We start from the raw sequence: 23,741 nt of genomic DNA, 5'->3' as shown, positions 1-23,741 counted from the left end.
TTGCCTGAGAAACGGCTAACAACGCCTCCAGACTTTAAACATCGGTTCCCTCTTGAGGAGGATCTAATAAAATGGGACATTCCAAAAATTGATGTCCAGGTGGCTAGAGTGGCTAAAAAGACGGCTCTGCCGTTCGAGGATTCCTCCCAATTAAAAGACCCCTTGGATAGGAAGATTGAGAGCCTTCTCAAAAAATCCTGGGAAACGTCTACCTCAGCCCTCAGATACAATATAGCATCCACCTGCGTGGCCCGCTCTCTCTTTCGTTGGATACAAGAGTTAGAAAGCCACATCTCTCAGGGTACCCCAAGAGAGGAGGTACTGGACTCTTTGCCTATCTTACACAGGGCAACAGGTTTCCTTGCAGATGCCTCACTGGAATTCAGCCAGAAGAGCTCTCTGGTTAAAGATGTGGAGCGGAGACGTTACGTCAAAAATAAAACTGTGTTCTATTCCCTTTAAGGGTGACTACGTGTTTGGGCCCTCCTTAGATGACATCTTAGAGAAAGCCACAGACAGAAAGAAAACCCTTCCTGAGCAGAGACCTCCCAGGAAGCGTTTTTTTCGACCCTCCCAGCCCCAGCCCTCCCAGGGTAAAGGGAAAGGAAAAACCGGGAGGTGGAGTTATGCTAAGGGGAAGCCTAAAAACATCCTTATTCCCCAACAAACACAACAAGAAAAGCAATGACTCCGATCCGGTGGGGGGGAGGCTTTCGAACTTAGTTCACAGTTGGCAGAATATCTCCAACAGCCCCTGGGTGGTGAGTGTAATCCAACAGGGTCTACTGATAGAGTTCGATGCGCCTCCTCCCAGGATCTTAAGAGTCACCTCCCCGTCATCTCGGGAGACTCAAAAGTTGATGATGGCTGGAATACAGGACTTGCTAGACTCAAGAGCTATATCCATAGTCCCGGTGAACGAGCAAGGGGAAGGACACTATTCCCGTATCTTCATGATAAAAAAGCCTTCCGGGCAATCTCGTATTATAATAAATATGAAAGCTCTCAACAAATACATAACCTACCGCAAGTTCAAGATGGAATCAGTAAAAACAGCCATCCCTCTAATAGCTCCTCATTCATATATGGCAACAATAGACCTCAAGGATGCCTATTTCCATATTCCAATACATCCTCGGCACAGGAAATACCTGAGATTTGCGGTCCAATTCAACCAAAAAATCTTACATTTCCAGTACAATGTTCTCCCCTTCGGGATCTCCTCAGCCCCAAGGGTGTTTTCCAGAGTCATGGCGGAAGCAGTTGCCCATATCAGGAGCCAAGACATCGCTATAGTACCATACTTGGACGACCTGTTAATAATTGGTCCTTCCGCCGAAGTTCTCAATCAGAGAATTTCCAAAACTCTGAACATCTTACAGCTTTTGGGTTGGATTCCAAATCTAAAAAAGTCTCAGCTATCACCATCAAAGGTGAGGAAATTCCTTGGAGTCCTCTTGGATTCAGAAGGTCAAAAATCCTTCCTACCAGAGGAACATCGGATGAATCTAATTTCCAAGGTCTCACACTTCAGGAAACAACGTTCTCCGACCTTACGGGTTGCGATGTCTCTTCTGGGTTCGGTGACGGCCTGTATACAATCAGTCCAGTGGGCTCAGAGCCACTCCAGAGTTTTGCAGGCGCACATCTTAGGGAACTGGAACGGGAATCCAAATTCCCTAAACAGAAGAGTTTACACTCCAGGGAAGGTAAAAGCCTCGTTAACCTGGTGGACGATCCAATCAAACCTACTGAAGGGGGTCGACTGGGTGCAAGATCCGCTAATTACAGTAACAACGGATGCCAGTCAAAAAGGTTGGGGAGCAGTGGTCTCGCAAATTCCATTCCAGGGTCTCTGGAATCAGAAGGAAAGCTCCGGTTCCTCCAACTCCAGAGAACTGTTGGCAGTGGAGAGGGCCCTTCTAGCAGCCAGCAGTCTCGTTATAGGTAGTGTTGAGCATTCCGATACCGCAAGTGTCGGGTATCGGCCGATACTTGCGGTATCGGAATTCCGATACCGAGATCCGATACTTTTGTGGTATCGGGTATCGGTATCGGATACATAGAGATGTGTAAAATAAAGAATTAAAATAAAAAATATTGATATATTTACCTCTCCGGCGGCCCCTGGACTCAGCGCGGGTAACCGGCAGGCTTCGTTGTTCAAAATCAGCGCTTTTAGGACCTGAGAATCACGTCCCGGCTTCTGATTGGTCGCGGGCCGCCCATGTGACCGCCACGCGACCAATCACAAGCCGCGACGTCACCCCAAGCTATTAGCGCGCTCATTTTTGAAAAATGAGCGCGTTAATGACTTTCAAAGATGTAGCGGCTTGTGATTGGTCGCGGCCACGCGACCAATCACAAGCCGCGACGTCACCGCAAGCTATTAACGCGCTCATTTTTAAAAATGAGCGCGTTAATGGCTTTCAAAGACGTAGCGGCTTGTGATTGGTCGCGGCCACGCGACCAATCACAAGCCGCTACGTCTTTGAAAGTCATTAACGCGCTCATTTTTCAAAATGAGCGCGTTAATAGCTTGCGGTGACGTCGCGGCTTGTGATTGGTCGCGTGGCCGCGACCAATCACAAGCCGCTACGTCTTTGAAAGCCATTAACGCGCTCATTTTTAAAAATGAGCGCGTTAATAGCTTGCGGTGACGTCGCGGCTTGTGATTGGTCGCGTGGCCGCGACCAATCACAAGCCGCTACGTCTTTGAAAGTCATTAACGCGCTCATTTTTAAAAAATGAGCGCGCTAATAGCTTGCGGTGACGTCGCGGCTTGTGATTGGTCGCGTGGCGGTCACATGGGCGGCCCGCGACCAATCAGAAGCCGGGACGTGATTCTCAGGTCCTAAAAGCGCTGATTTTGAACAAAGAAGCCTGCCGGTTACCCGCGCTGAGTTCAGGGGCCGCCGGAGAGGTAAATATATCAATATTTTTTATTTTAATTCTTTATTTTACACATCCCTATGGATCCCAGGGCCTGAAGGAGAGTTTCCTCTCCTTCAGACCCTGGGAACCATGAGAATACCTTCCGATACTTGATGTCCCATTGACTTGTATTGGTATCGGATATCGGTATCGGCGATATCCGATATTTTTCGGGTATCGGCCGATACTATCCGATACCGATACTTTCAAGTATCGGACGGTATCGCTCAACACTAGTTGTAGGCCAACATGTCAGAGTGTACTCTGACAATATGACGACTGTTGCGCATCTAAAACACCAGGGGAGTCCAAAGTTCAACCAACTGAAAGCAATTTCAAACAGAATATTTTGCTGGGCAGAGAAACATCTCCTCTCACTTTCAGCGATACACCTCAAGGGGTCGGTGAACGTTCAGGCAGATCGCCTAAGTCGTCACGTCTTACATCCAGGAGAGTGGAGCCTGAAGGCGGACGTTTTCAAAATGTTGACAGACAGGTGGGGTCTTCCCGATATAGACCTTCTAGCGTCCAGCCAGAATGCACAAGTCGAGAACTACTTCTCCCTAAACCCCAAGGACAGGTCTCAAGGAGTAGACGCCTTTGCTCATACTTGGAGGTTCCATTTAGCATACGGGTTCCCTCCAATACCGTTACTTGCGAAGACCCTCCGGAAGATCCGGGACGATCAGGTCCAGACTATCTTAGTAGCTCCAGCGTGGCCGAAGAGGAGCTGGTACCACCTCATCGAAGAACTGAAGGTGGACGGTCCAGTCTTTCTTCAAGTATCAGAAGATCTCCTCTGCCAGGGCCCCTTTTATCATCCAGAACCACAGAAGTTCAAACTGGCAGCCTGGCTATTGAAGCCCAGGTACTAAGAGCTAGGGGCCTTTCAGAGTCGGTAATATCTACTCTACAGAAATCTAGAAAACCTATTACCAATGCCATGTATGGCAAAATCTGGAATAGATTCTCCTCGTGGTGTCATCCTCATAAACCTATAAAGGCACAGATGATTGGCCTCGGGGAGACCAAAACATCCAACACTGCGGAGACACCATCACGTGTTTCTCAACGCAGTGATTCCAGAACACTGCCCCCATCCCTTATGGGAAATATGCAGATGCAGGTAAAGAAGCTGCGGAGACACCATCACGTGTTTCTCGACGCAAGCAGTGAATAGCCAGGCCTTTCCCCGGGAAGGAAGAACCACGGGAAGGGCAGCATCCTATGAAGGAAAGCCACCTATGCCAAGCATGGTATCCATCCACAGACAGCTGTTTCGGGGTGTTTGCCCCTCATCAGTGTGGAGTAGGAATCTGGCTATTAGGAGCAGTGCCTAGTAAAAAGGCTATAAAGGCACAGATGATTGGCCTCGGGGAGACCAAAACATCCAACACCGCGGAGACACCATCACGTGTTTCTCAACGCAGTGATTCCAGAACACTGCCCCCATCCCTTATGGGAAATATGCAGATGCAGGTAAAGAAGCTGCGGAGACACCATCACGTGTTTCTCGACGCAAGCAGTGAATAGCCAGGCCTTTCCCCGGGAAGGAAGAACCACGGGAAGGGCAGCATCCTATGAAGGAAAGCCACCTATGCCAAGCATGGTATCCATCCACAGACAGCTGTTTCGGGGTGTTTGCCCCTCATCAGTGTGGAGTAGGAATCTGGCTATTAGGAGCAGTGCCTAGTAAAAAGGCTATAAAGGCACAGATGATTGGCCTCGGGGAGACCAAAACATCCAACACTGCGGAGACACCATCACGTGTTTCTCAACGCAGTGATTCCAGAACACTGCCCCCATCCCTTATGGGAAATATGCAGATGCAGGTAAAGAAGCTGCGGAGACACCATCACGTGTTTCTCGACGCAAGCAGTGAATAGCCAGGCCTTTCCCCGGGAAGGAAGAACCACGGGAAGGGCAGCATCCTATGAAGGAAAGCCACCTATGCCAAGCATGGTATCCATCCACAGACAGCTGTTTCGGGGTGTTTGCCCCTCATCAGTGTGGAGTAGGAATCTGGCTATTAGGAGCAGTGCCTAGTAAAAAGGCTATAAAGGCACAGATGATTGGCCTCGGGGAGACCAAAACATCCAACACTGCGGAGACACCATCACGTGTTTCTCAACGCAGTGATTCCAGAACACTGCCCCCATCCCTTATGGGAAATATGCAGATGCAGGTAAAGAAGCTGCGGAGACACCATCACGTGTTTCTCGACGCAAGCAGTGAATAGCCAGGCCTTTCCCCGGGAAGGAAGAACCACGGGAAGGGCAGCATCCTATGAAGGAAAGCCACCTATGCCAAGCATGGTATCCATCCACAGACAGCTGTTTCGGGGTGTTTGCCCCTCATCAGTGTGGAGTAGGAATCTGGCTATTAGGAGCAGTGCCTAGTAAAAAGGCTATAAAGGCACAGATGATTGGCCTCGGGGAGACCAAAACATCCAACACCGCGGAGACACCATCACGTGTTTCTCAACGCAGTGATTCCAGAACACTGCCCCCATCCCTTATGGGAAATATGCAGATGCAGGTAAAGAAGCTGCGGAGACACCATCACGTGTTTCTCGACGCAAGCAGTGAATAGCCAGGCCTTTCCCCGGGAAGGAAGAACCACGGGAAGGGCAGCATCCTATGAAGGAAAGCCACCTATGCCAAGCATGGTATCCATCCACAGACAGCTGTTTCGGGGTGTTTGCCCCTCATCAGTGTGGAGTAGGAATCTGGCTATTAGGAGCCAGATTCCTACTCCACACTGATGAGGGGCAAACACCCCGAAACAGCTGTCTGTGGATGGATACCATGCTTGGCATAGGTGGCTTTCCTTCATAGGATGCTGCCCTTCCCGTGGTTCTTCCTTCCCGGGGAAAGGCCTGGCTATTCACTGCTTGCGTCGAGAAACACGTGATGGTGTCTCCGCAGCTTCTTTACCTGCATCTGCATATTTCCCATAAGGGATGGGGGCAGTGTTCTGGAATCACTGCGTTGAGAAACACGTGATGGTGTCTCCGCAGTGTTGGATGTTTTGGTCTCCCCGAGGCCAATCATCTGTGCCTTTATAGCCTTTTTACTAGGCACTGCTCCTAATAGCCAGATTCCTACTCCACACTGATGAGGGGCAAACACCCCGAAACAGCTGTCTGTGGATGGATACCATGCTTGGCATAGGTGGCTTTCCTTCATAGGATGCTGCCCTTCCCGTGGTTCTTCCTTCCCGGGGAAAGGCCTGGCTATTCACTGCTTGCGTCGAGAAACACGTGATGGTGTCTCCGCAGCTTCTTTACCTGCATCTGCATATTTCCCATAAGGGATGGGGGCAGTGTTCTGGAATCACTGCGTTGAGAAACACGTGATGGTGTCTCCGCAGTGTTGGATGTTTTGGTCTCCCCGAGGCCAATCATCTGTGCCTTTATAGCCTTTTTACTAGGCACTGCTCCTAATAGCCAGATTCCTACTCCACACTGATGAGGGGCAAACACCCCGAAACAGCTGTCTGTGGATGGATACCATGCTTGGCATAGGTGGCTTTCCTTCATAGGATGCTGCCCTTCCCGTGGTTCTTCCTTCCCGGGGAAAGGCCTGGCTATTCACTGCTTGCGTCGAGAAACACGTGATGGTGTCTCCGCAGCTTCTTTACCTGCATCCTCATAAACCTGACCCTTTTCATCCTAATATTTCACAAATATTAGATTTTTTACAAAAAGGATTAGAGTTGGGGCTGAAGCCAAGTACCTTGAAAGTTCAAGTGTCAGCCTTAAGTTCCGTCTTTGATCGGGACCTTGCGGGTCATCGTTGGAAAAAGAGGTTTATGGTCGCAGCATCAAGACATTGTCCAAGAAGACAAATTTTCGTGCCATCGTGGGACTTAAACATAGTCCTAAAAGGTCTTACGGCTCCTCCATTTGAGCCATTATCATCTTGTTCCTCGCAACTTCTGTCCTACAAGACGGCCTTCTTGGTTGCAATTTCTACCGCAAGAAGAGTAGGGGAAATACAAGCCCTTTCAATAAGAGAACCTTATCTTACCATAAGAGATGATTCCATTGTGTTCCGTCCAGATCCTTGTTTCCTACCGAAAGTAGTGTCAGAATTTCATCGATCACAGGATATAGTCCTCCCATCGTTCTGTCACAATCCTTCAAATCCGGAAGAACACAGATTCCATACTTTGGATGTACGACGTATAGTGTTATATTACTTAGAACATACTAAATCATTTAGAATTGACAAAAATCTCTTCGTTCATCTTTCTGGCAGAAACAAAGGCAAGAAGGTAGCGAAGAGTACCATTGCCAACTGGATAAAAAAGGCCATTTCTGAAGCATACTCAACTCAGAATATTGCTGTTCCTGCGGGCCTAAAAGCCCATTCCACCAGATCTACTTCTGTCTCTTGGGCTGAAAGGGCTGGCGCTTCATCGGAGCAGATTTGCAGGGCAGCAACATGGTCTTCCCTACACACTTTTACTAAGCATTATAGATTGGACTTCTGGTCCAATCGGGATCTTGCTTTTGGCCGAAAGGTTCTTCAAGCTGTGGTCCCTCCCTAAATACAGAATTGGTTGGCATTCCTCCTGGTGGCTGTCGTGGAAGGCAACTAGAGAAAATAGAATTATTCTTACCGTTAATTCGGTTTCTAGGAGCCTTCCACGACAGCATTAATTCCCTCCCGATGTTCTTGGATATTTTTCTGAGAACCTAAAGGTAACCGGTGCTATGGGTTCTGTTGTAAGTCACTGGTTAATGGGAGGTGGGAGGGGTTTTTAACCTCTTGTGCTTCCTGTCCCCCATTAGGGAATGGAGACAACCTCCTGGTGGCTGTCGTGGAAGGCTCCTAGAAACCAAATTAACGGTAAGAATAATTCTATTTTTTTAAATTCAATAAAGATTTTGACACGCCATGGTGATCGGTGGGGCTCTGTGACCCTCAACAATTATTAGAGTGTTGGGAAAGAAGCTCTAATCCAACTTCTGTGCCATTTTATTTCTGATCAGCTCTGCTGAACACTCCTTAAGAAAACAGAGTGAGCACTGCATGGACACATAGAAAGTACGTCCAAGGCTATGTGCGCACGTTGCGGATTTGCTTGTGGAAATTTCAATGCGGATTCTGCATCTCTTGGCAGAAAACGCAGTGTAAATTCCGCTCGTTTTTTGTGCGAATTTCATTCGTTTTTTGATGCAGATTTATGTGCGGATTTGTATGTGGATTTGTTAGCTCAATAAAGATATATTAATGTAAAAAAAGGAAAGAAAAAAAGTCATTTTCAAGTCCAAAGTCCAACCTCCATTGTTGATGCGTTTCAACCAAGATAGGGTCAAATCTAGATTCTCCACCCACATACTCTTCCTCCTAATGTCATTATTTCATTTTGCAAATCCGCTGCGTTTTTTGCACCAAATCCGCAGCAAATCCGCAAACCCGTTAACACCTGGGTTTTTGTTGCAGATTTGAGTGACTCAGTGGAGGAAAACGCTGCGGGTCTGCAAAAAATTAAAATTCTGCGTATCAGGATGGAATTTTCCGCAACGTGTGCACAACAGTTCAGGATTGCCAATGATTAACATTGCACTAGTAATCCTTTGCGGATTTGGTGCAATTCCGCGCCAAAAGAAAAACGCTGACTATCCGCAACAAATCTGCATCGTGCGCACATAGCCGAACTCTCCAAAGAGAACACAGCAGAGGCCTTCAGAACAAAGGAGTAGAGCACTCTTTTTATTGATCAGTGGCTGTGTCTGCACCAGGGTTCCCATTCATCAAAACTTCTGACATATCAACATTAAAAAAAATCATAAAACTTTCTCCCAACTTTTTAAGTTGTCATTTTTTAAAGCACAATTGTTTTGTCAGCACTGCAGACACTGTATTTCTACAGCTTGTAGGCAACGTTCATAGATCCAAGTAAGAAATGTGAGTAGTTCTTGTAGGAGAGATGAGTAGATACATGCATATGCCCAGTAGCCTGCTGTGATGACACCTCGCGGTACATATTTCATTGTATTATAAACCCATTGTGGATGTTCAGTACGTGTGTGGAGGAATTGAGACCTCATCAATCATCCGCGTGTTGTGTGTTGGGCAGCCATGCTGAAACACCCTATTTCTTGGGTTTTTTCTTATTCTTTTTATAATCAAGGGACAAATGAGTCCAGAGAATGGAGGGGTTAAAAGGCCATAAACATGTGCGCAAATGTGGTCTAAAATGATCAGAGACGTTGTCTTTTGTACTATTTATTTTTTTGCTTAAGGGTGTTGAAATATGACAGGCGCTCCACAGGAGGTCTACAACAAAGCGGCACAGAAAGTTGCCCATTAAGCAGAACTGTCAGTACAAATTATTTTGATACAGGGTGAAAAGTTCTAGCTCATTTGGTACCCAGCCGGGTGCAGGCCTCAGGCACGTTGTTATTGTTCCCCCATGCTGCTAAATAGACCGTCAGCACTGATATCCCTTCTTTTCCGATTCTACAGTTGGAGTCACCTGGAAGCCCCTCGGGGCCTGAATTGGCCATCGAGACAATGCTGGACGACAGGGAACGAAGAATTTCCCACTCTATGTACAGCGGGATTGAGGGATTAGACGAATCGCCCACAAGGAATGCCGTATTAAGTAGGATAATGGGTGAGTCATGTAGACGCTACTAATCATGTCTTGTTTTTTGTCCTTTTGGCTGTTCATTGAGGAGTGATTAATGCGTTATTTACAGCAGTGACAGCGAGCATACAACATCCCAAAACCTATTTGTAAGTTGTAGGAATTCAGCGGGATATTAAAGAATTGTATCATGATTAACATCGTGTTTTTCCCTAATGAAACCGGTGAGATGGGCTTTGTGCCGGGCCCACCCTTTATTGGATTACTCTTTATTTTTGCCTTTCGCCCCATAATGGGCCTATTAAATTAGAGGATGTGCATTAGGCATGGTAAGCGCTTTATAGGACTTTATTAGTAAATCATTGAGCCCTCTTATTGTGTTAGTCTTGAAGGCTTTCTTGTAATGTATCCACATTGTTCTATTTGATGTTTATTGACTCAAAAGGAAATGTCTCTGTCGGGAGAAGACTTCATGTCTGAACAACGGATTCTCCAGCTGCGCAGAGATAAATTAGGATTCTTACACTAAACTTTTGTTGCCATTCTGGAAGTTTCAATGATTTTGTATTTCTTCATTAATCTTTTAATAGGCTGAAAGTGCTCCAGATCCCGACCTCAGCATCATGGTGTAACGCAAGGCTTTCCCGCTTTTTGCATGTTAGCTCGCATACGTCAGCACTATGTGCGCGAGATAAGCATTTAGTACAGCATGGGTTGATGAACATTTTGGAAATCTGCCACCTACGCTGATCTTCAATAGTAAACTGCTGTAAAATGCCAACATGCTGCAGATTTATTTCTGGATCACACAGCAAAAAACAAAAAAACATTTTTGTAGGATTCTAGTCTTTGTGGCTGCTTGGTTTCCCCAATGGTGTAATATGTAATAAATTAAATAAATCTAGTGTAAAAAAAAAAAAAAAAAAAAAAAAAAAAAAAGGTAAATAAAATGTGAAAACTAGCGAAGAACAAACATTTTTACCCCAAATTACATGTCATAAATTGGTTTCAGATGCTTGTTTATTATCACATTCATGACTCACACACATTTTCTAGCTGGATACATGTAAAGCCGATATAAAATTGTCAGATTATTACAGCAACAGTGTGTTACACTTGTGCAATATACATTTATTTAGCATAACTATGAACTGGCCATAAGCAAAAGGTGGCTCGATAGTTAGCACTGTTGCTTTCCACCTTTTGAGGTCCTGGGTTCAAATCCCACCAAAGTCAACATCTGCATGGAGTTTATGCATTCTCCCTGTGCTTGTGTGGATGTGCTCCGGGTTCCGCCTGCGCTCCAAAGTCAAACTGATAGGGAATGCAAATTTTAGATTTTGCTCTGGATTTCAAGGCCCAAAACATCACCTATTTTAAAAGGTTACGGTAATTAAAAATAGTCAATTAGAATTATGTGCTGCAGAACATACAGCGCTGTGCAAAAGGGAAAAATGCTGCTAATTATGCTTTCAAAAATAGAAATGTTAAAGTGAATCTGAAAACTGATGCATTCTGTCCATGGATCCGCCAAACACTGATTTTATGACCTTAGCCGGGGATCTTTGACTCTGAAATCCTGCGGCGTTTCATATAAAGACTTACTTTATTAGCCACCGGTGACCAAGCTGTGCTGGAGACTATTCGGACTGGCAGGGCCATGGCAGCGTCTTCCTGCTCACAGCCTTAGAGTGATAGGACAGTCGAGGACATCGAGTGAGCAGTGCGTTTTACCTGCGGATTTTTCAAAAACTGAGCGGAAAAATCTGCACAGAAATCCGCAACGTGGGCACATAGCCTTACTCTCTCCTTTTTTTTTTCTTGTTTCTCATCAGGAATTACATCACTTTTTACCAGCAGGAATAGCATGGTCTGCTACTTTTTTCTAAAGGCGCCTGCAACCTTTAGGATGAAGTCGTCTGAAGCCACTGATATTGGCGGGATCAGCCGACTGTCTAATATCATTGAAGGCAGGGGAGTAACTGCAATCAATGAGCTTCAAGTTACCCCACTGATTGGGGGCCTCCCCTCAAAAAATCCAGCTTGAGGACTGGGCTCCAGCACCAATGACTATGAATAATGTTTGCTAACCCAAAAACACATAAGCTTATGGATCTTTTCTCTCGATCTTTAATTTTATGTAGCTTTTTCACACCATGTTTTAAAGGGAACCTGTCACCCCCAAGCCCACCGGCATCAGGGGCTTATCTACAGCATTATGTAATGCTGTAGATAAGCCTCCGATGTAACCTAAACGATGAGAAAAAGAGGTTAGATTATACTCACCCAGGGGCGGTTCCGGTCCGGTCCGATGGGCGTTGCGGTCCGGGGTCTCCCATCTCCTTGCAATGACGTCCTCTTCTTGTATTCACGCTGCGGCTTCGGTGCAGACGTACTTTGTCTGCCCTGTTGAGGGCAGAGCAAAGTACTGCAGTGCGCAGGCATCAGGCCTCTGTGACCTTTCCCAGCGCCTGCGCACTGCAGTACTTTGCTCTGCCCTCAACAGGGCTGATAACATACACCTGCGCCTGAGCCGCAACGTGAATACAAGAAGAGGACGTCATCGTAAGAAGATAGGAGGCCCCGGACCGCGACGCCCATCGGACCAGGCCACAGCAGGACCGCCCCTGGGTAAGTATAATACAACCTCTTTTTCTCATCTTTCAGGATACATCGGGGGCTTATCTACAGCATTGCAGAATGCTGTAGATAAGCCCCTGATGCCGGTGAGCTTAGCTGAGCTTCCATTTTGGGGGTGACAGGTTCCCTTTAAATGCACAGTAAAAGTGATGTTTTAACAGTGTCTCATTGGTGCTGGATCCCAGTCCTCATGGACCCTTCAGGTCTAAGTTTATACTGTTCCAGTTTCGCACAGGATTATTAATCTGCCCCAATGCCTATCATGAACATCAGAGGATGACCTACAGTAGCTTTTATTTTTGTTTCTTCCTATCTCTAAAAATATTTAGTAGGAAAGAAGTTGTATACATGTAAATGTGAGACCGTGGAACGGGTCATTTGATCGCCATCCATGACTTGCTTGGGTTTTCTATTTTTCAGTGCATTAGCTCTGAACCCGTATAGATAATTTTCTGCATCCTTTGTTAGCATGCGGCACCACGCTGGCTCCACCGTCCCCTGTGGCCAATGAGGTTATTAGCGCTTGCTTTGCCGCCATCCTGCTTTCCCTTTCCAGACCCAGTTAATAAAGACTTGTCTTGCCACGGGAGAACTTGGATTTACCGAGTAGCTCATCATGGGATTAGTTTGTAAGGATTTTCACATTTAAAACACAATGAGCTGTTTGATTAAAATTGTTCTTGACATTAAAAAAAACGTTTTTTTTTTTCTTACTTGTGAATAATTTTTTTTGCCCTTCCTGAATATAAAGACCTAAGCAGCGCTATTAGATTATTCAAATTCCAATGTTTCTAATGAGCTCATTACCAATGTAATTAAGGAAAATAATTATTTTAGTACCGTTTTTATAAATCTGTCTTCATGTTTTGTTATAAGCAGGACATTGCTGTTGTAAATACTACATAGCTTTTTAGATTTGACAAAATAGCTGTTGACATCGTGCTATCGTGCATCGGTAATGAATTCCTACTATTTAAGAGAGAATTATTTTTATTCCTTCCCCTACGGGTCTTTAGAGGGACAGTGTTGTCCGATATGGTTATATTACATTGCTTTTAAAAGAGCATCTCTATATAATGCAATCAAAACTAGTCTAATTAGCGTTTCTAAAGATGATAGCCACGACTTCAATAACTTCTAAGGGAATCTGTCTCCAGGTTTTTGCTACCCCATTTTAGAGCCGCATGATGTTGGGGCACAAACCCTGATTCCAGCGATTTGTTACTTTCTGGGCTGCTTTCTGCAGTTTTCATAAAACCATAGTTTTATCTGCTGCAGATCTATCAGTTCTCTGAATTCTGAGCCCTGTATAACCCCGCCCCATCACTGATTGACAGCTTTCTGCCTATGCACAGAAATCTACTAATCAGTTTTGGGGGCGACAATATACAGCGCTCACGGATATGGAAGTTTACTAGTCCTCTAGTAATAATCTCCTGCTGATAAAGCAGTGATTTCATCAAAACTACAGCAAGCAGCCTACTGGAATCAGTGCCTCTGTCTCTACATTATGCAGCCCTCAGATCAGGTGGCAAAAACTTGTTGAAAGGTTCTCTTTAGTGGGTCCAAGGCTCTGTAACAAACAATAATTATTAATAAAAACTATTCTTGTCTACTGGATCTGTGTCGCTCTTCCATACTTGGTACCGTTTCCCTTGCTGGTTTCGTAGCATCAACATAGGACTGAAGGCGTCACATGTCCTCTACAGCCAAACAGCAACCACTGATCTCCTGAAGCTGTAACAATTAGTGATGAGCAAACGTGCCGGGATAAGGTGTTATCTGAGCATGCTCAGGTGCTAACAGTGTTTTCAGCGTGCTTGAATAATATGTTTGAGTCCCTGTACCTGCATGTCTCGTGGCTAACAAACAGGCAATCCCTGCATGTGTTGCGGCTGTCGAACACCCGCGAGACATGCGTGGACTTGGAACATATTTTTCATCTCGCCGATGACATTGTTGGCACCTGAGCATGCTCAGATAACACCTTATCCTTGCGTTCACCACTATTAACAATCCATCTGAACATGAAGAGTGATGATTCTTCCTGTTTAGATGGAACATGAAGGCTGCTGTGGTCCCGTGACACTCCGAGCTGCTTGTTAATGCCTAGAGACCAGCTGGGGACAAAGTACTGAGTTTGGAGGCACAACGCCTCTCTGCTAAAGATCCACAGGTCGCCAGTTTAAAATTGGAATGATAATAAGGCTGTGTGCACACGATGCAGATTTAGTGCAGAACTGCACCGTTTTTTTCTGCGCAGAAACGCTGCAGAACTGCACTGTGATTTACAGTACAATGTAAATCAATGTGAAAAAAAAAAAAAAAGCTGTGCAGATGGTGCAGAAAAATCCACGCAGAAACACTGCAGATTTCAAAGAAGTGCATGTCACTTCTTTTGTGCAGTTCTGCAGCGTTTCTGCACCCCTCCATTATAGAAATCCACAGTGGTAAAATCTGCACAAAAACTGTACAAAATCCGCATCAATTGTGCATAAAAAACGCAGCTGCGGATTCTGCCAGGAGATGCAGATTTTGTGCAGAAAATTCTGCACCTCTTTTCTTGCGTGTGCACATAAAGGAAAATTTGTAGATTTTTTTTTTTTTTGCTCTGCTGGTGGACTGAAGAAAAGGATAAAGGATCCACTCATTTTCCTTCTAAATTCCAACATTTTCTCTTTTGTTACCTTTTTTTCTAAATAAGGAGTATACAAAAAAAAAAAAAAAAAAAAGGCAGTGGAGATCTTTCCGGCAGCTTTTGAAGAACTGATCCCGGATGTAGTAGTAGTTCATGGCTAGTTCAAACCAGTAACATAGACAATTTCAATACAGGCATCGGCCGTGTGAGAGCTCCAATGAAGTTTTCGTAAATTGCAACACAACCTGTAGACAATGAGCAGAAGAGAACGTTTGTGTGTAATACTCTGACATAGAAGAAAGCCGTTATGTACGGTAATTTTCGCGCATACAGTCCCTCACGTAAGCGTATCCCTACGTGCACCAGTGCATGATAAATGCCTATTTATACAATGATGTTGCACCTGAATTGGTAAAGCAATAAAATATATCTCTAGAGCTTGATTTTTGATTTCTCCAGGCACGAGGCCAACCATCGCTTTAATAACCCACCAAGCCGACTACTTCTCCTGCCTCTTCTGATCCATATCAATAATAATTTGTCTTTGCAGGAGCCTCCATTATGTCACCTCGCTCTTAGCGCTTGCAGTATTCCCTTTCCCTTCTAAAGATCACTTTAGGATCATTAATGTGGGTATCAAAGGGGATTACAAGGGTAATGAAGTAATAAAAATATATTAGACAATTGTTATTATCCCTATTGGTAAACTCCCGAAAAGGGAATGTGCTGCACAACTATTCACACCTTAAAGCATTTATTAATAATGGCCGCAGTGGTAATGTAGGTACAGCATGAAGCAAATACAATTTAATGTCCAATTATTGAGTAGAAAATTTCATTTTTATTTTAGTCGCTTTCCTTGTTTTATTTATTTATTTTTTTTTAACCTTTGTCTGGCTGAGTAGGTACAATTGTAACTATTCCGTTTTAAAATTGCAATAACTTTTTTTTTCGAAAAGCCGTAGAGGGCTGAAATTTCGTGACATCTCTGCAGTTTTGGTCCAGAATATATTGGCCAAATTTCAATAAAATATATATGAAGGTACAATTGTACCTCTGCAGCCTGTTAACGTTGTAAAATTATGCAGCCTGACGAAGGTTAATAAAATTTCCATTGTAGGATTGGATGTTTTTGGCTGTTCTTGTTTAACACTGTCATGAGTGTGTCACGTCCTCCTGAGTGATCTGGGGTTAGGAGATCACTACTTTTTGTGAACCGCAGATCTTCCATTTAACCTGTGTGTGTCCCATTTTAAATGGATTTAGTTTCCTTTGGTGCTGAAGAGGTTAACCACCCTTTTTATGCTGGTAAGAAACTTGCAGCTCCATTTCAGCTGCTTCTGATCTGGTCCTTACCTCTCCCTATAAAACCTGGCCAGACCTCCTCTGCCTTGCCAGTGAAAGCTTTGCTTCCTAGCTCCTTGGAGACACTGTGCTGAATTGGAGATCATTGTTGCTACTGGAAATTGTGTTATTTTTGGGTGTATGCTTTCTTCATTATCCTATTCCCATTGGGTTTGTACATTCCTATCCTTCCCTATATACCTCTCTACTTTTGGTGACTGTGTGTTTGTTGCTTTCTGTTATTCCTGTTTTGTATTTGTGTCTTGTTTACCTTACATTTCTGTCCCAGGCCTCATGGATTACGGGATTTGACAGATCAGGGTTTAACAGGAGCATAGTAAGGTCAGAGAATCGGGCCTCTACAGCTTCCCCCGGGACAGGAATAGGCTCACAGTTCCAGGGACAGTTTGAGGCCTCACTCCCTTAGCGAAGACAGTCACAGCGTGACAAACACCTAGCCATGAATTGGACTACTGCTCGAAAAACCGGAAAAAAAATGTGTACACAAAAACCAAAATTAATAAAAAAAGTACAAATTTTTATTGGTTAAGAATTCTGAAAAGCAGAATTGAAGGGCACATGATCCACATCCACTAAAGGACCAAATGTTTTAGGTAACTCCTAGCAAATATAACGGGGGCAGAATTATTAAAACAAACTTTTGGACAGTGCAAACTAAGAGTAAACTTTATTAAAAGGCACCAAGTTTACTAAAGTTTGTGAGGCTTGTTAATTAATTGGGCGTATGTAGTCAAAGTCCACGAATTTAGGACAATTTTTAGCTCAATTTCTGTGTTTTTAATGCACAGAAGTGTAATTTATCTCTTTTTATCTGCACTTTCTGCTAGGCCACATTTCCTTGTTCAGCAAGTAGAAATATTGTCTAAAAATGGATCTAAAACACGTAATGTGTTGCAATGCTCATTTTTGACACATTTATATTTTGGTCCAGAAATGTTTGTTGGACAGTGACACAAGTTTTGGCATTTTAGCCGTTTACAGTGCAGACTCTGTTTTAATTTGAAGGTATTCACATCCTAATTAGGGTAAAAAATGACAGCTGCCTCTTTTTAAAGGGACCAAAAGTAGTTGGATCAAAAGTAGTTGGACAAATATTTCAAAAGCTCTTTAATAGGCTACATGGGCTATTCCCTCGTTAATCCATAATCAAGCAGTTAAAAAGTCTTCAGCTATTTCCAGGTGTGGTATTTGCATTTGGAAGCTGTTGCTATGAACCCACAACATGCGGTCAAAGGAGCGCTCAATGCAAGTCAAACAGACCATCATTAGGCTGAAAAAGAAATATGAAATCCATCAAATAGATAGCAAATATGTTAGGAGTGGTCAAATCAACAGTTTGGTATATTCTACACAAAAAAATGCGCACTAGTGAGTTTGGGAACTCCAAAAGGCTTGGACATCCACGGAAGAGAACAGTGGTGGAGGATCGCTGAATCCTTTCCATGGTGGAGAAAAACCCTTCACAACATGTACCCAAGTGAGGAACCCTGTCCTGGAAGGAAAGTATTTTAGTATCGAAGTCCACCATAAAGATAAATCTTCATGAGAGCAAATACAGAGGGTTCATCATAAGCCTTAAAAATGGAAAGGTCAGATTAGACTTTGCCAAAAAAAAAATAAAAAAATTCAGTTTTGGAAAACCATTCTTTGGACAGATGAAATGAAGATCAACGTATACCAGAAAGAGAAGGCTTGGAATGGCTCATGATCCAAAGCACAGCACATCCTCTGTAAAACATGGTGGAGGCTGTGTGATGGCGCGGGCATGCTTGTAAACTAAGACCAGAATGGCGACGTAGGGATAGAGACCTTGATTCCAGTGACGTCCCTTACTAGGCTGTGTGTTTGTTTCAATAAAATAATGGTTGTAGCAGGAGATTATCACTAGAGGACAAGCTGCCTCATGCCTCCTAGTCCAACTACGCACACACCACTGATTAGCAGCTTATTTTCAAAGCACACTGTACACAAGAAGCTGCCAGTCAGGGTGTGGGCGGGTTATACAGGGCTCAGCAGTCCGAGTTGTGCTAGATCTGCCGCAGAGAAAATTGTGATTTTATCCCAACTCCTGCACCCATTAAACTAAGTGACACATCACTGAAATCAGGATCTCTGTCTCTACATCATGATGCTGTTAGATTACATAACAAAGACCTGCTGGCAGATTCCCCTTAAACCAAAGACCTGTGCAAATATTCTGTATGTAATTGTTTTATTCGTGTTAGCCTTTGGCCTTGTTGCTCAGTTTTCTATAACATCCACGTCATTTCTTAATTTGACCATTTTCTTGTATTATACACATGTAGACCACATAGGGACTCTGAAAATAGTCCTTATCTGTATCTTCTGGCAGGAATAGAGCGTAAAACATGGCCGAATACGACCATTTCTGTGGGACTGGTTGACCTTCTGATGTGTATGTGGTCTCCTGACTCCACCCCAACAGTTGACTTCGGGCACAGGAAGGATCAGGCAGTGTGGGGTTTAATTGCCCAATCCTTTTGTCTCCTGGCATTATCCTTACAGTAAATGACAATGCTCATAACCGTGTGTATCGCTTTCTGCTTTATCGGGCATATTTTCTATTGACTTAATGATTTCTGTATTCTTTGCCCAGGTAAATTCCAGTTTTCGCCAACAGTGAACATGCCTCACGATGACACTGTGATCATTGAAGATGACCGGGCCCTGCCACTGCCTTCTCAGCTCTCCGATCAATCGTCTTCCAGCTCTCACGATGATGTAGGATGCATTACTGATTCTGCAGGAGCCTGGTCCAAAACCGTAACTAGTGAATCTACGGAGAGGTGGGTATCGTCTGCTATAGACACAACTTCTACATTGCCAATTAACCTGTTAAAAAACCGCATGTGAGAAACCATAAAGGAAATTAGTCTTGTCCCAAAGCAGTCCACAAATAATAAGTAATTTTGATTTATTCAATCTCTTCATCATCTGCCGCTGAGTAGAAATCCCCAGGGCCATAAGAAACACATTATTGATGATGGAGGTTGTGGAGTTGCAGCCCCGAGACCAGTGTAGTTTCTGAAATTGCCTGTAGACGCCACTTTGTTTTACAGGTTTGTGCGGCTTACAGAGCATAATGATACCCAAAGAGATGATCGTCGACATGAATTTGATAATTATTAGACAATCTTGAAGACTTCAGTCCTTCCTGCGTAATTGGGGAATTATGCATTAATTTGCAAGCCCAGGAATTATGTACATCAATAAGCAAAATAAATCTCTCTGTGGAGCCACCTCCTAAGGCTGTCGTGATAATTAACACAAGCGGTGAGAATTATAGACGACTCCTGCAGTGGGGCCTTCTCCTGAGCTTCCTTTGAGTGGATCAGCAAGATTTTGGAGAAATGAGTGAGGGAGCGCACCTTCCCTGTGCTGTGTAGTTGGCTCATGTCCAACCACATGAATTCACATACCCGATATGGTGGCATTGCCGTCGAATGCTGTGCCATAATGACCGCGTGCTGAAGTCAATTTAATCCCCTACTATTGAATGGCTGGGGGATTAATTATGAAATGCAACTTTGCAAATAAGCTTCTGTTCAGCTCTCACGCTCGGGTCAGGAGAGCCAGTGGCCAGTCTGTGCGCTGTGATCCGATCTCTGGCAGACTTATACCGCCATCTGACTGCGCCCTTACTAATGGTCCACCACTTTAGGTGTGAAGCTCCTACACAGATTAAAAACAAATCGTGTCACCTGATCCTTCTCTTGACTCATTTCGTGATTGCCCTAATTCTTGCTGTCGTTCCTAAGGTGAGAAAGGAGGACCGCAGGTTCTGACCGCAAAAGGCTTGTTTGTAGTCTGGAACCATGGAGATACAGTCTGGTTGCTTCCTTTTATAGCATCAGAGCATTCAAGAATTTGTTCATGTTAGCGACCAATTTCTAAGTGAACACTTATTCAAAATAACAAAGAAATCTGCAATATTTGTCAGTTTTGGCGGATAACATTGAATTCCACACTTCAAACAACAGAAGGACGGTCTGATGAAGAGACCTCGTCAGGACGCTGAAGTCTCTTCCTGGCAGATTCTGTCCTTTTCATGGTCGAACTTTTTGGCAGGGACATGATATGGTGTGTAGTGCACTGAATGTAATAATATCAGTAATGTAATGCTGTAAGGTCAGACGCATCTTCCCCCGCGAGTACAGCTACTTGGTGGTTAGAGAAGCTCTTTACAGCTAGCGCTCAGTATGTGGTTGGCCTAAACTAGGCCTAGTCTATCATTATCTCTCAGATCTACACTGTACATTGTGGTGTCTGTTCAGCTGCTACTTTTCATATAGCATCATGAAGATATGCAGTTTTACTTAAAAAAAAAAAAAAAAAAAAAAAACTTTTTATTTTATGAGGCATGTTTCTTTATTTGTGATACTGAAAATAATATTTTTTTGCAAATCAGGTCTCCTGATTTGCTCTCTGCAGTGTAAGAATTTGTTGGAGAAATCTGTACTCTCAAAGGGCAGGAGTCATCTGAAAATAACTCCTTGTCTAAATCAATATTTTATTTTATTTTTGTATATTACGCCTATATATTACAAAAAATACTCAAATCTTGTAGTTTACACTCTAAGGCTGCCGTCACACTAGCAGTATTTGGTCAGTATTTTACATCAGTATTTGTAAGCCAAAACCAGGAGTGGGACAATTAGAGAAAAAGTATAATAGAAACATGTGCACCCCTTCTGCATTTATCACCCACTCCTGGTTTTGGCTTACAAATACTGATGCAAAATACTGATAGTGTGACGGCAGCCTAACACTGAGCCTCTTAATAGGCTAATACTTCCAGTTTTGTAGAGATCACTTCTCGGTAGACATGTGATTGTCATCACATGCATGAAAGATAACAGCTACTATATATGTAGAAAACTCGTGCATAAGAAGTAATGTCAAAGCTAAGCTCCACCCACCCACTGCACAGTGACCTCTGCACAGATCAACGAGCATGCCCACTACACTCTCCTTTGTAAATGAATACCTGTTTTCAGAGTCAATGAATATCTCCAGACTGTTCATGTAGCTACTGAAAAGTGTGTTTCTATTGCTGTTAGCATCTAAAGCAAGAGAGCTGCAGACATAATCATCATATACAGAATACGGAATTGAAAAGAAATTGTAATCAGAAAATAAAAGTATTTCTTATCATGAAAAGTGGGTCTGTCAGTAGATTTCACAATATAAACTGTATATATAGTTCTATAGTTCTTGGACCCAGTGAAGCTGTTGTACATTTGTTGATAATACATGTCACAATGGCTGTACAATTTGTAGAATTCTTAACGAACGTTTAAACTCAACATCCACCTACCTAGCCTGATTGAGCGCTCCTCAGTGTTCCTCCTCCCTGCTGAAATCTCACACTGCTCAGAACAAGCTGCAGTGATATGTCAGGCTGGGTTGTGGACTCTTTAGCCGATGTCATAAACTCCTCCTTTTAATATGAGCATAAGAATTGACAACCATTTGACCGTGGTATCCAAAGTAAGTACACCAGTTTCATCAAGTCTAGCAGATCTATTAACAAATGCATTTTGCATTGTGATGTCAAACCAACTTTAATTACTTTTAAATAGAAATACTATAGCATTAGTTCCTTAAAAATCTGGTGCCGAGTGAGGACGTGTCTAGATTTCCCCTTTCAGTAGATCGGTAGACTTGCTTGTTACAACACTTTTACCTTAGGATAGCTTTGTTGTTTTCTTTTTTTATTCTCCACCTATACCATGACCCACGCATTCTTAATGGATGCTGAAACTACTGCAATACTTTAACTCAAGACGTTCTCGCTGCTGTAAAAGCATATTAGTCATAGGAAAGTGCTCAAAAAGCAAGTAAAATGTTCTTCCCGTATCCACTAGTATAAAGCGATCGCATATTAAGAAAATCCTTTTTTTTCCCTTTAATATATCTGACATCTAAATATTAACTTAATAAAATCCAGTGCGCCTAAACTGTTAGAACTGACATAGATGCATAGTTTTAAACCAATAAGAGAAAAAATATTTATTCAAATAAAAGAATCTAAATGTTTTATATATTGTTTTTTTTTTTTTCTTTAGAAAGAGTTTGTAGGAAACTAAATGGAGCTTCATTTTTATGATGCAGAGCTCCAAATCCTCTGCCTGTGTGTATCTGTGCTACCTTCAGCCACCGTTAGAGGTTTATTAGAGGTTTGCTGTGTTCTTTTTATACCCACACATTCTCGTCAGAGAGCAGGAGGACTTGTGTTCAAGTGCCACCTATTGGAAATAGCAATCCTAAATGTCAATATCGACCCTTATAACAGGCTTTGCCACATGACTTAGGATAAAAGCCAAAGCAGAATTTCCTTTTGCAGACACGTGTTTCGTTGTGTTGCCTCTCCTCAGTGCAAAGCATGAGATCTGATTTGGCATTGCTCGATCTAGAAGCCTTCTTAGGCTACTTTCACACTAGTGAGGTTCCGACGCTAGCAGTGAATGCGCCGCACAACGGAGGCAGCGGATGCATTTTTCCAGCGCATCCGCTACCCCATTGTAAGGTGCGGGGAGGTGGGGGCGGAGTTCCTGCCGCGCATGCGCGGTCGGAAAAAGCGGTTCGTCGGCAGCAAAAAACGTTACATGTAACGTTTTTTGCTCCCGGCGGTCCGCCACAACACGCACGACGGTTGCGACGTGTGTCAATGCGCCGCTAATGTTAATCTATGGGGCAAAAACGCATCCTACAAACAACTTTGCAGGATGCGTTTTTTTTCCCATAAACTACGCATTGCGACGTATTACAAAAAACGCTAGTGTGAAAGTAGCGTTACCCTGGCATTATATACTGAACTCTACATTATGTAGTAATCTCTCCTTAATGGATAGGAGAGATAGTTATTAGTCCGTGACTCTCTAATGTCTATTAAAAGGGGTTGTCCTTAGGATAGGTCATCAGCATGAGATTGGCGGGGGTCCGACACATAGCATCCCCACCAGTAATATTCATTTGATTAGGACAGGGTGGGCAGGATCCTCCCTCCTTATGTACCTGTGCGCCTTGTTTTTTGCTCTTGTATTTGTCTATATTTGGCCCGTATTCACATGCAAAGCGCCATGGAATAAATGCCGCTATAAAAAGGTATAATAGGAGTTTCTCTGTAGTTCTTGGTGTTGGCCACTACTCAGTGAATGGAGCTGTGTATATCCGGCCAAAGCTGATGATAACTGATTATGGGGGTGCCCAGTGTAGGACTCCCACTGATCTGATATTGATGACCTATGTGGTGGCTAGGTCATCAATATAGTAAGGTCGGACAATCCCTTTAAGACTTTTAAATATTTTTTAAGCATCTTTGGTGATATGACTCTGTCATTATTTTATTTGCTACGTCGGTACCAGGTTATTATCCTTAGATATTGTCTTAGAGTTTATAGGAAAGTGTAGAAAATATTCCATTAAAGGCTCAAAATAAACAGTCGGCAAGGCTAAAAACATGCCTCTTAGACTACATGGTTCAATTTCCTGCAGTCACTGGGTTGAGACAGACAAACAGAGGGGGAGACACATGTTC

At 43.6% G+C, this 23,741-nt stretch overlaps 1 protein-coding gene across 13 annotated transcripts in view; it reads left to right on the top strand.

Annotated features, from left to right (window-relative positions):
- The window catches only part of PARD3 (par-3 family cell polarity regulator), a 693,206-nt gene that overhangs the window by 391,252 nt on the left and 278,213 nt on the right, over positions 1-23,741 (top strand). For all 13 annotated transcript variants that reach the window (XM_069729684.1, XM_069729681.1, XM_069729677.1 and 10 more), the window contains 2 exons: positions 9,414-9,564; positions 18,798-18,987. In XM_069729684.1, the coding sequence (XP_069585785.1) occupies positions 9,414-9,564; positions 18,798-18,987 (341 nt within the window). The remainder of the gene's footprint in view (positions 1-9,413; positions 9,565-18,797; positions 18,988-23,741) is intronic.

Source organism: Ranitomeya imitator, chromosome 6 (genome assembly GCF_032444005.1).
Source record: "Ranitomeya imitator isolate aRanImi1 chromosome 6, aRanImi1.pri, whole genome shotgun sequence".
Taxonomy (NCBI): Eukaryota; Metazoa; Chordata; class Amphibia; order Anura; family Dendrobatidae; genus Ranitomeya; species Ranitomeya imitator.
This window is presented reverse-complemented; position numbering and strand designations above follow the sequence as displayed.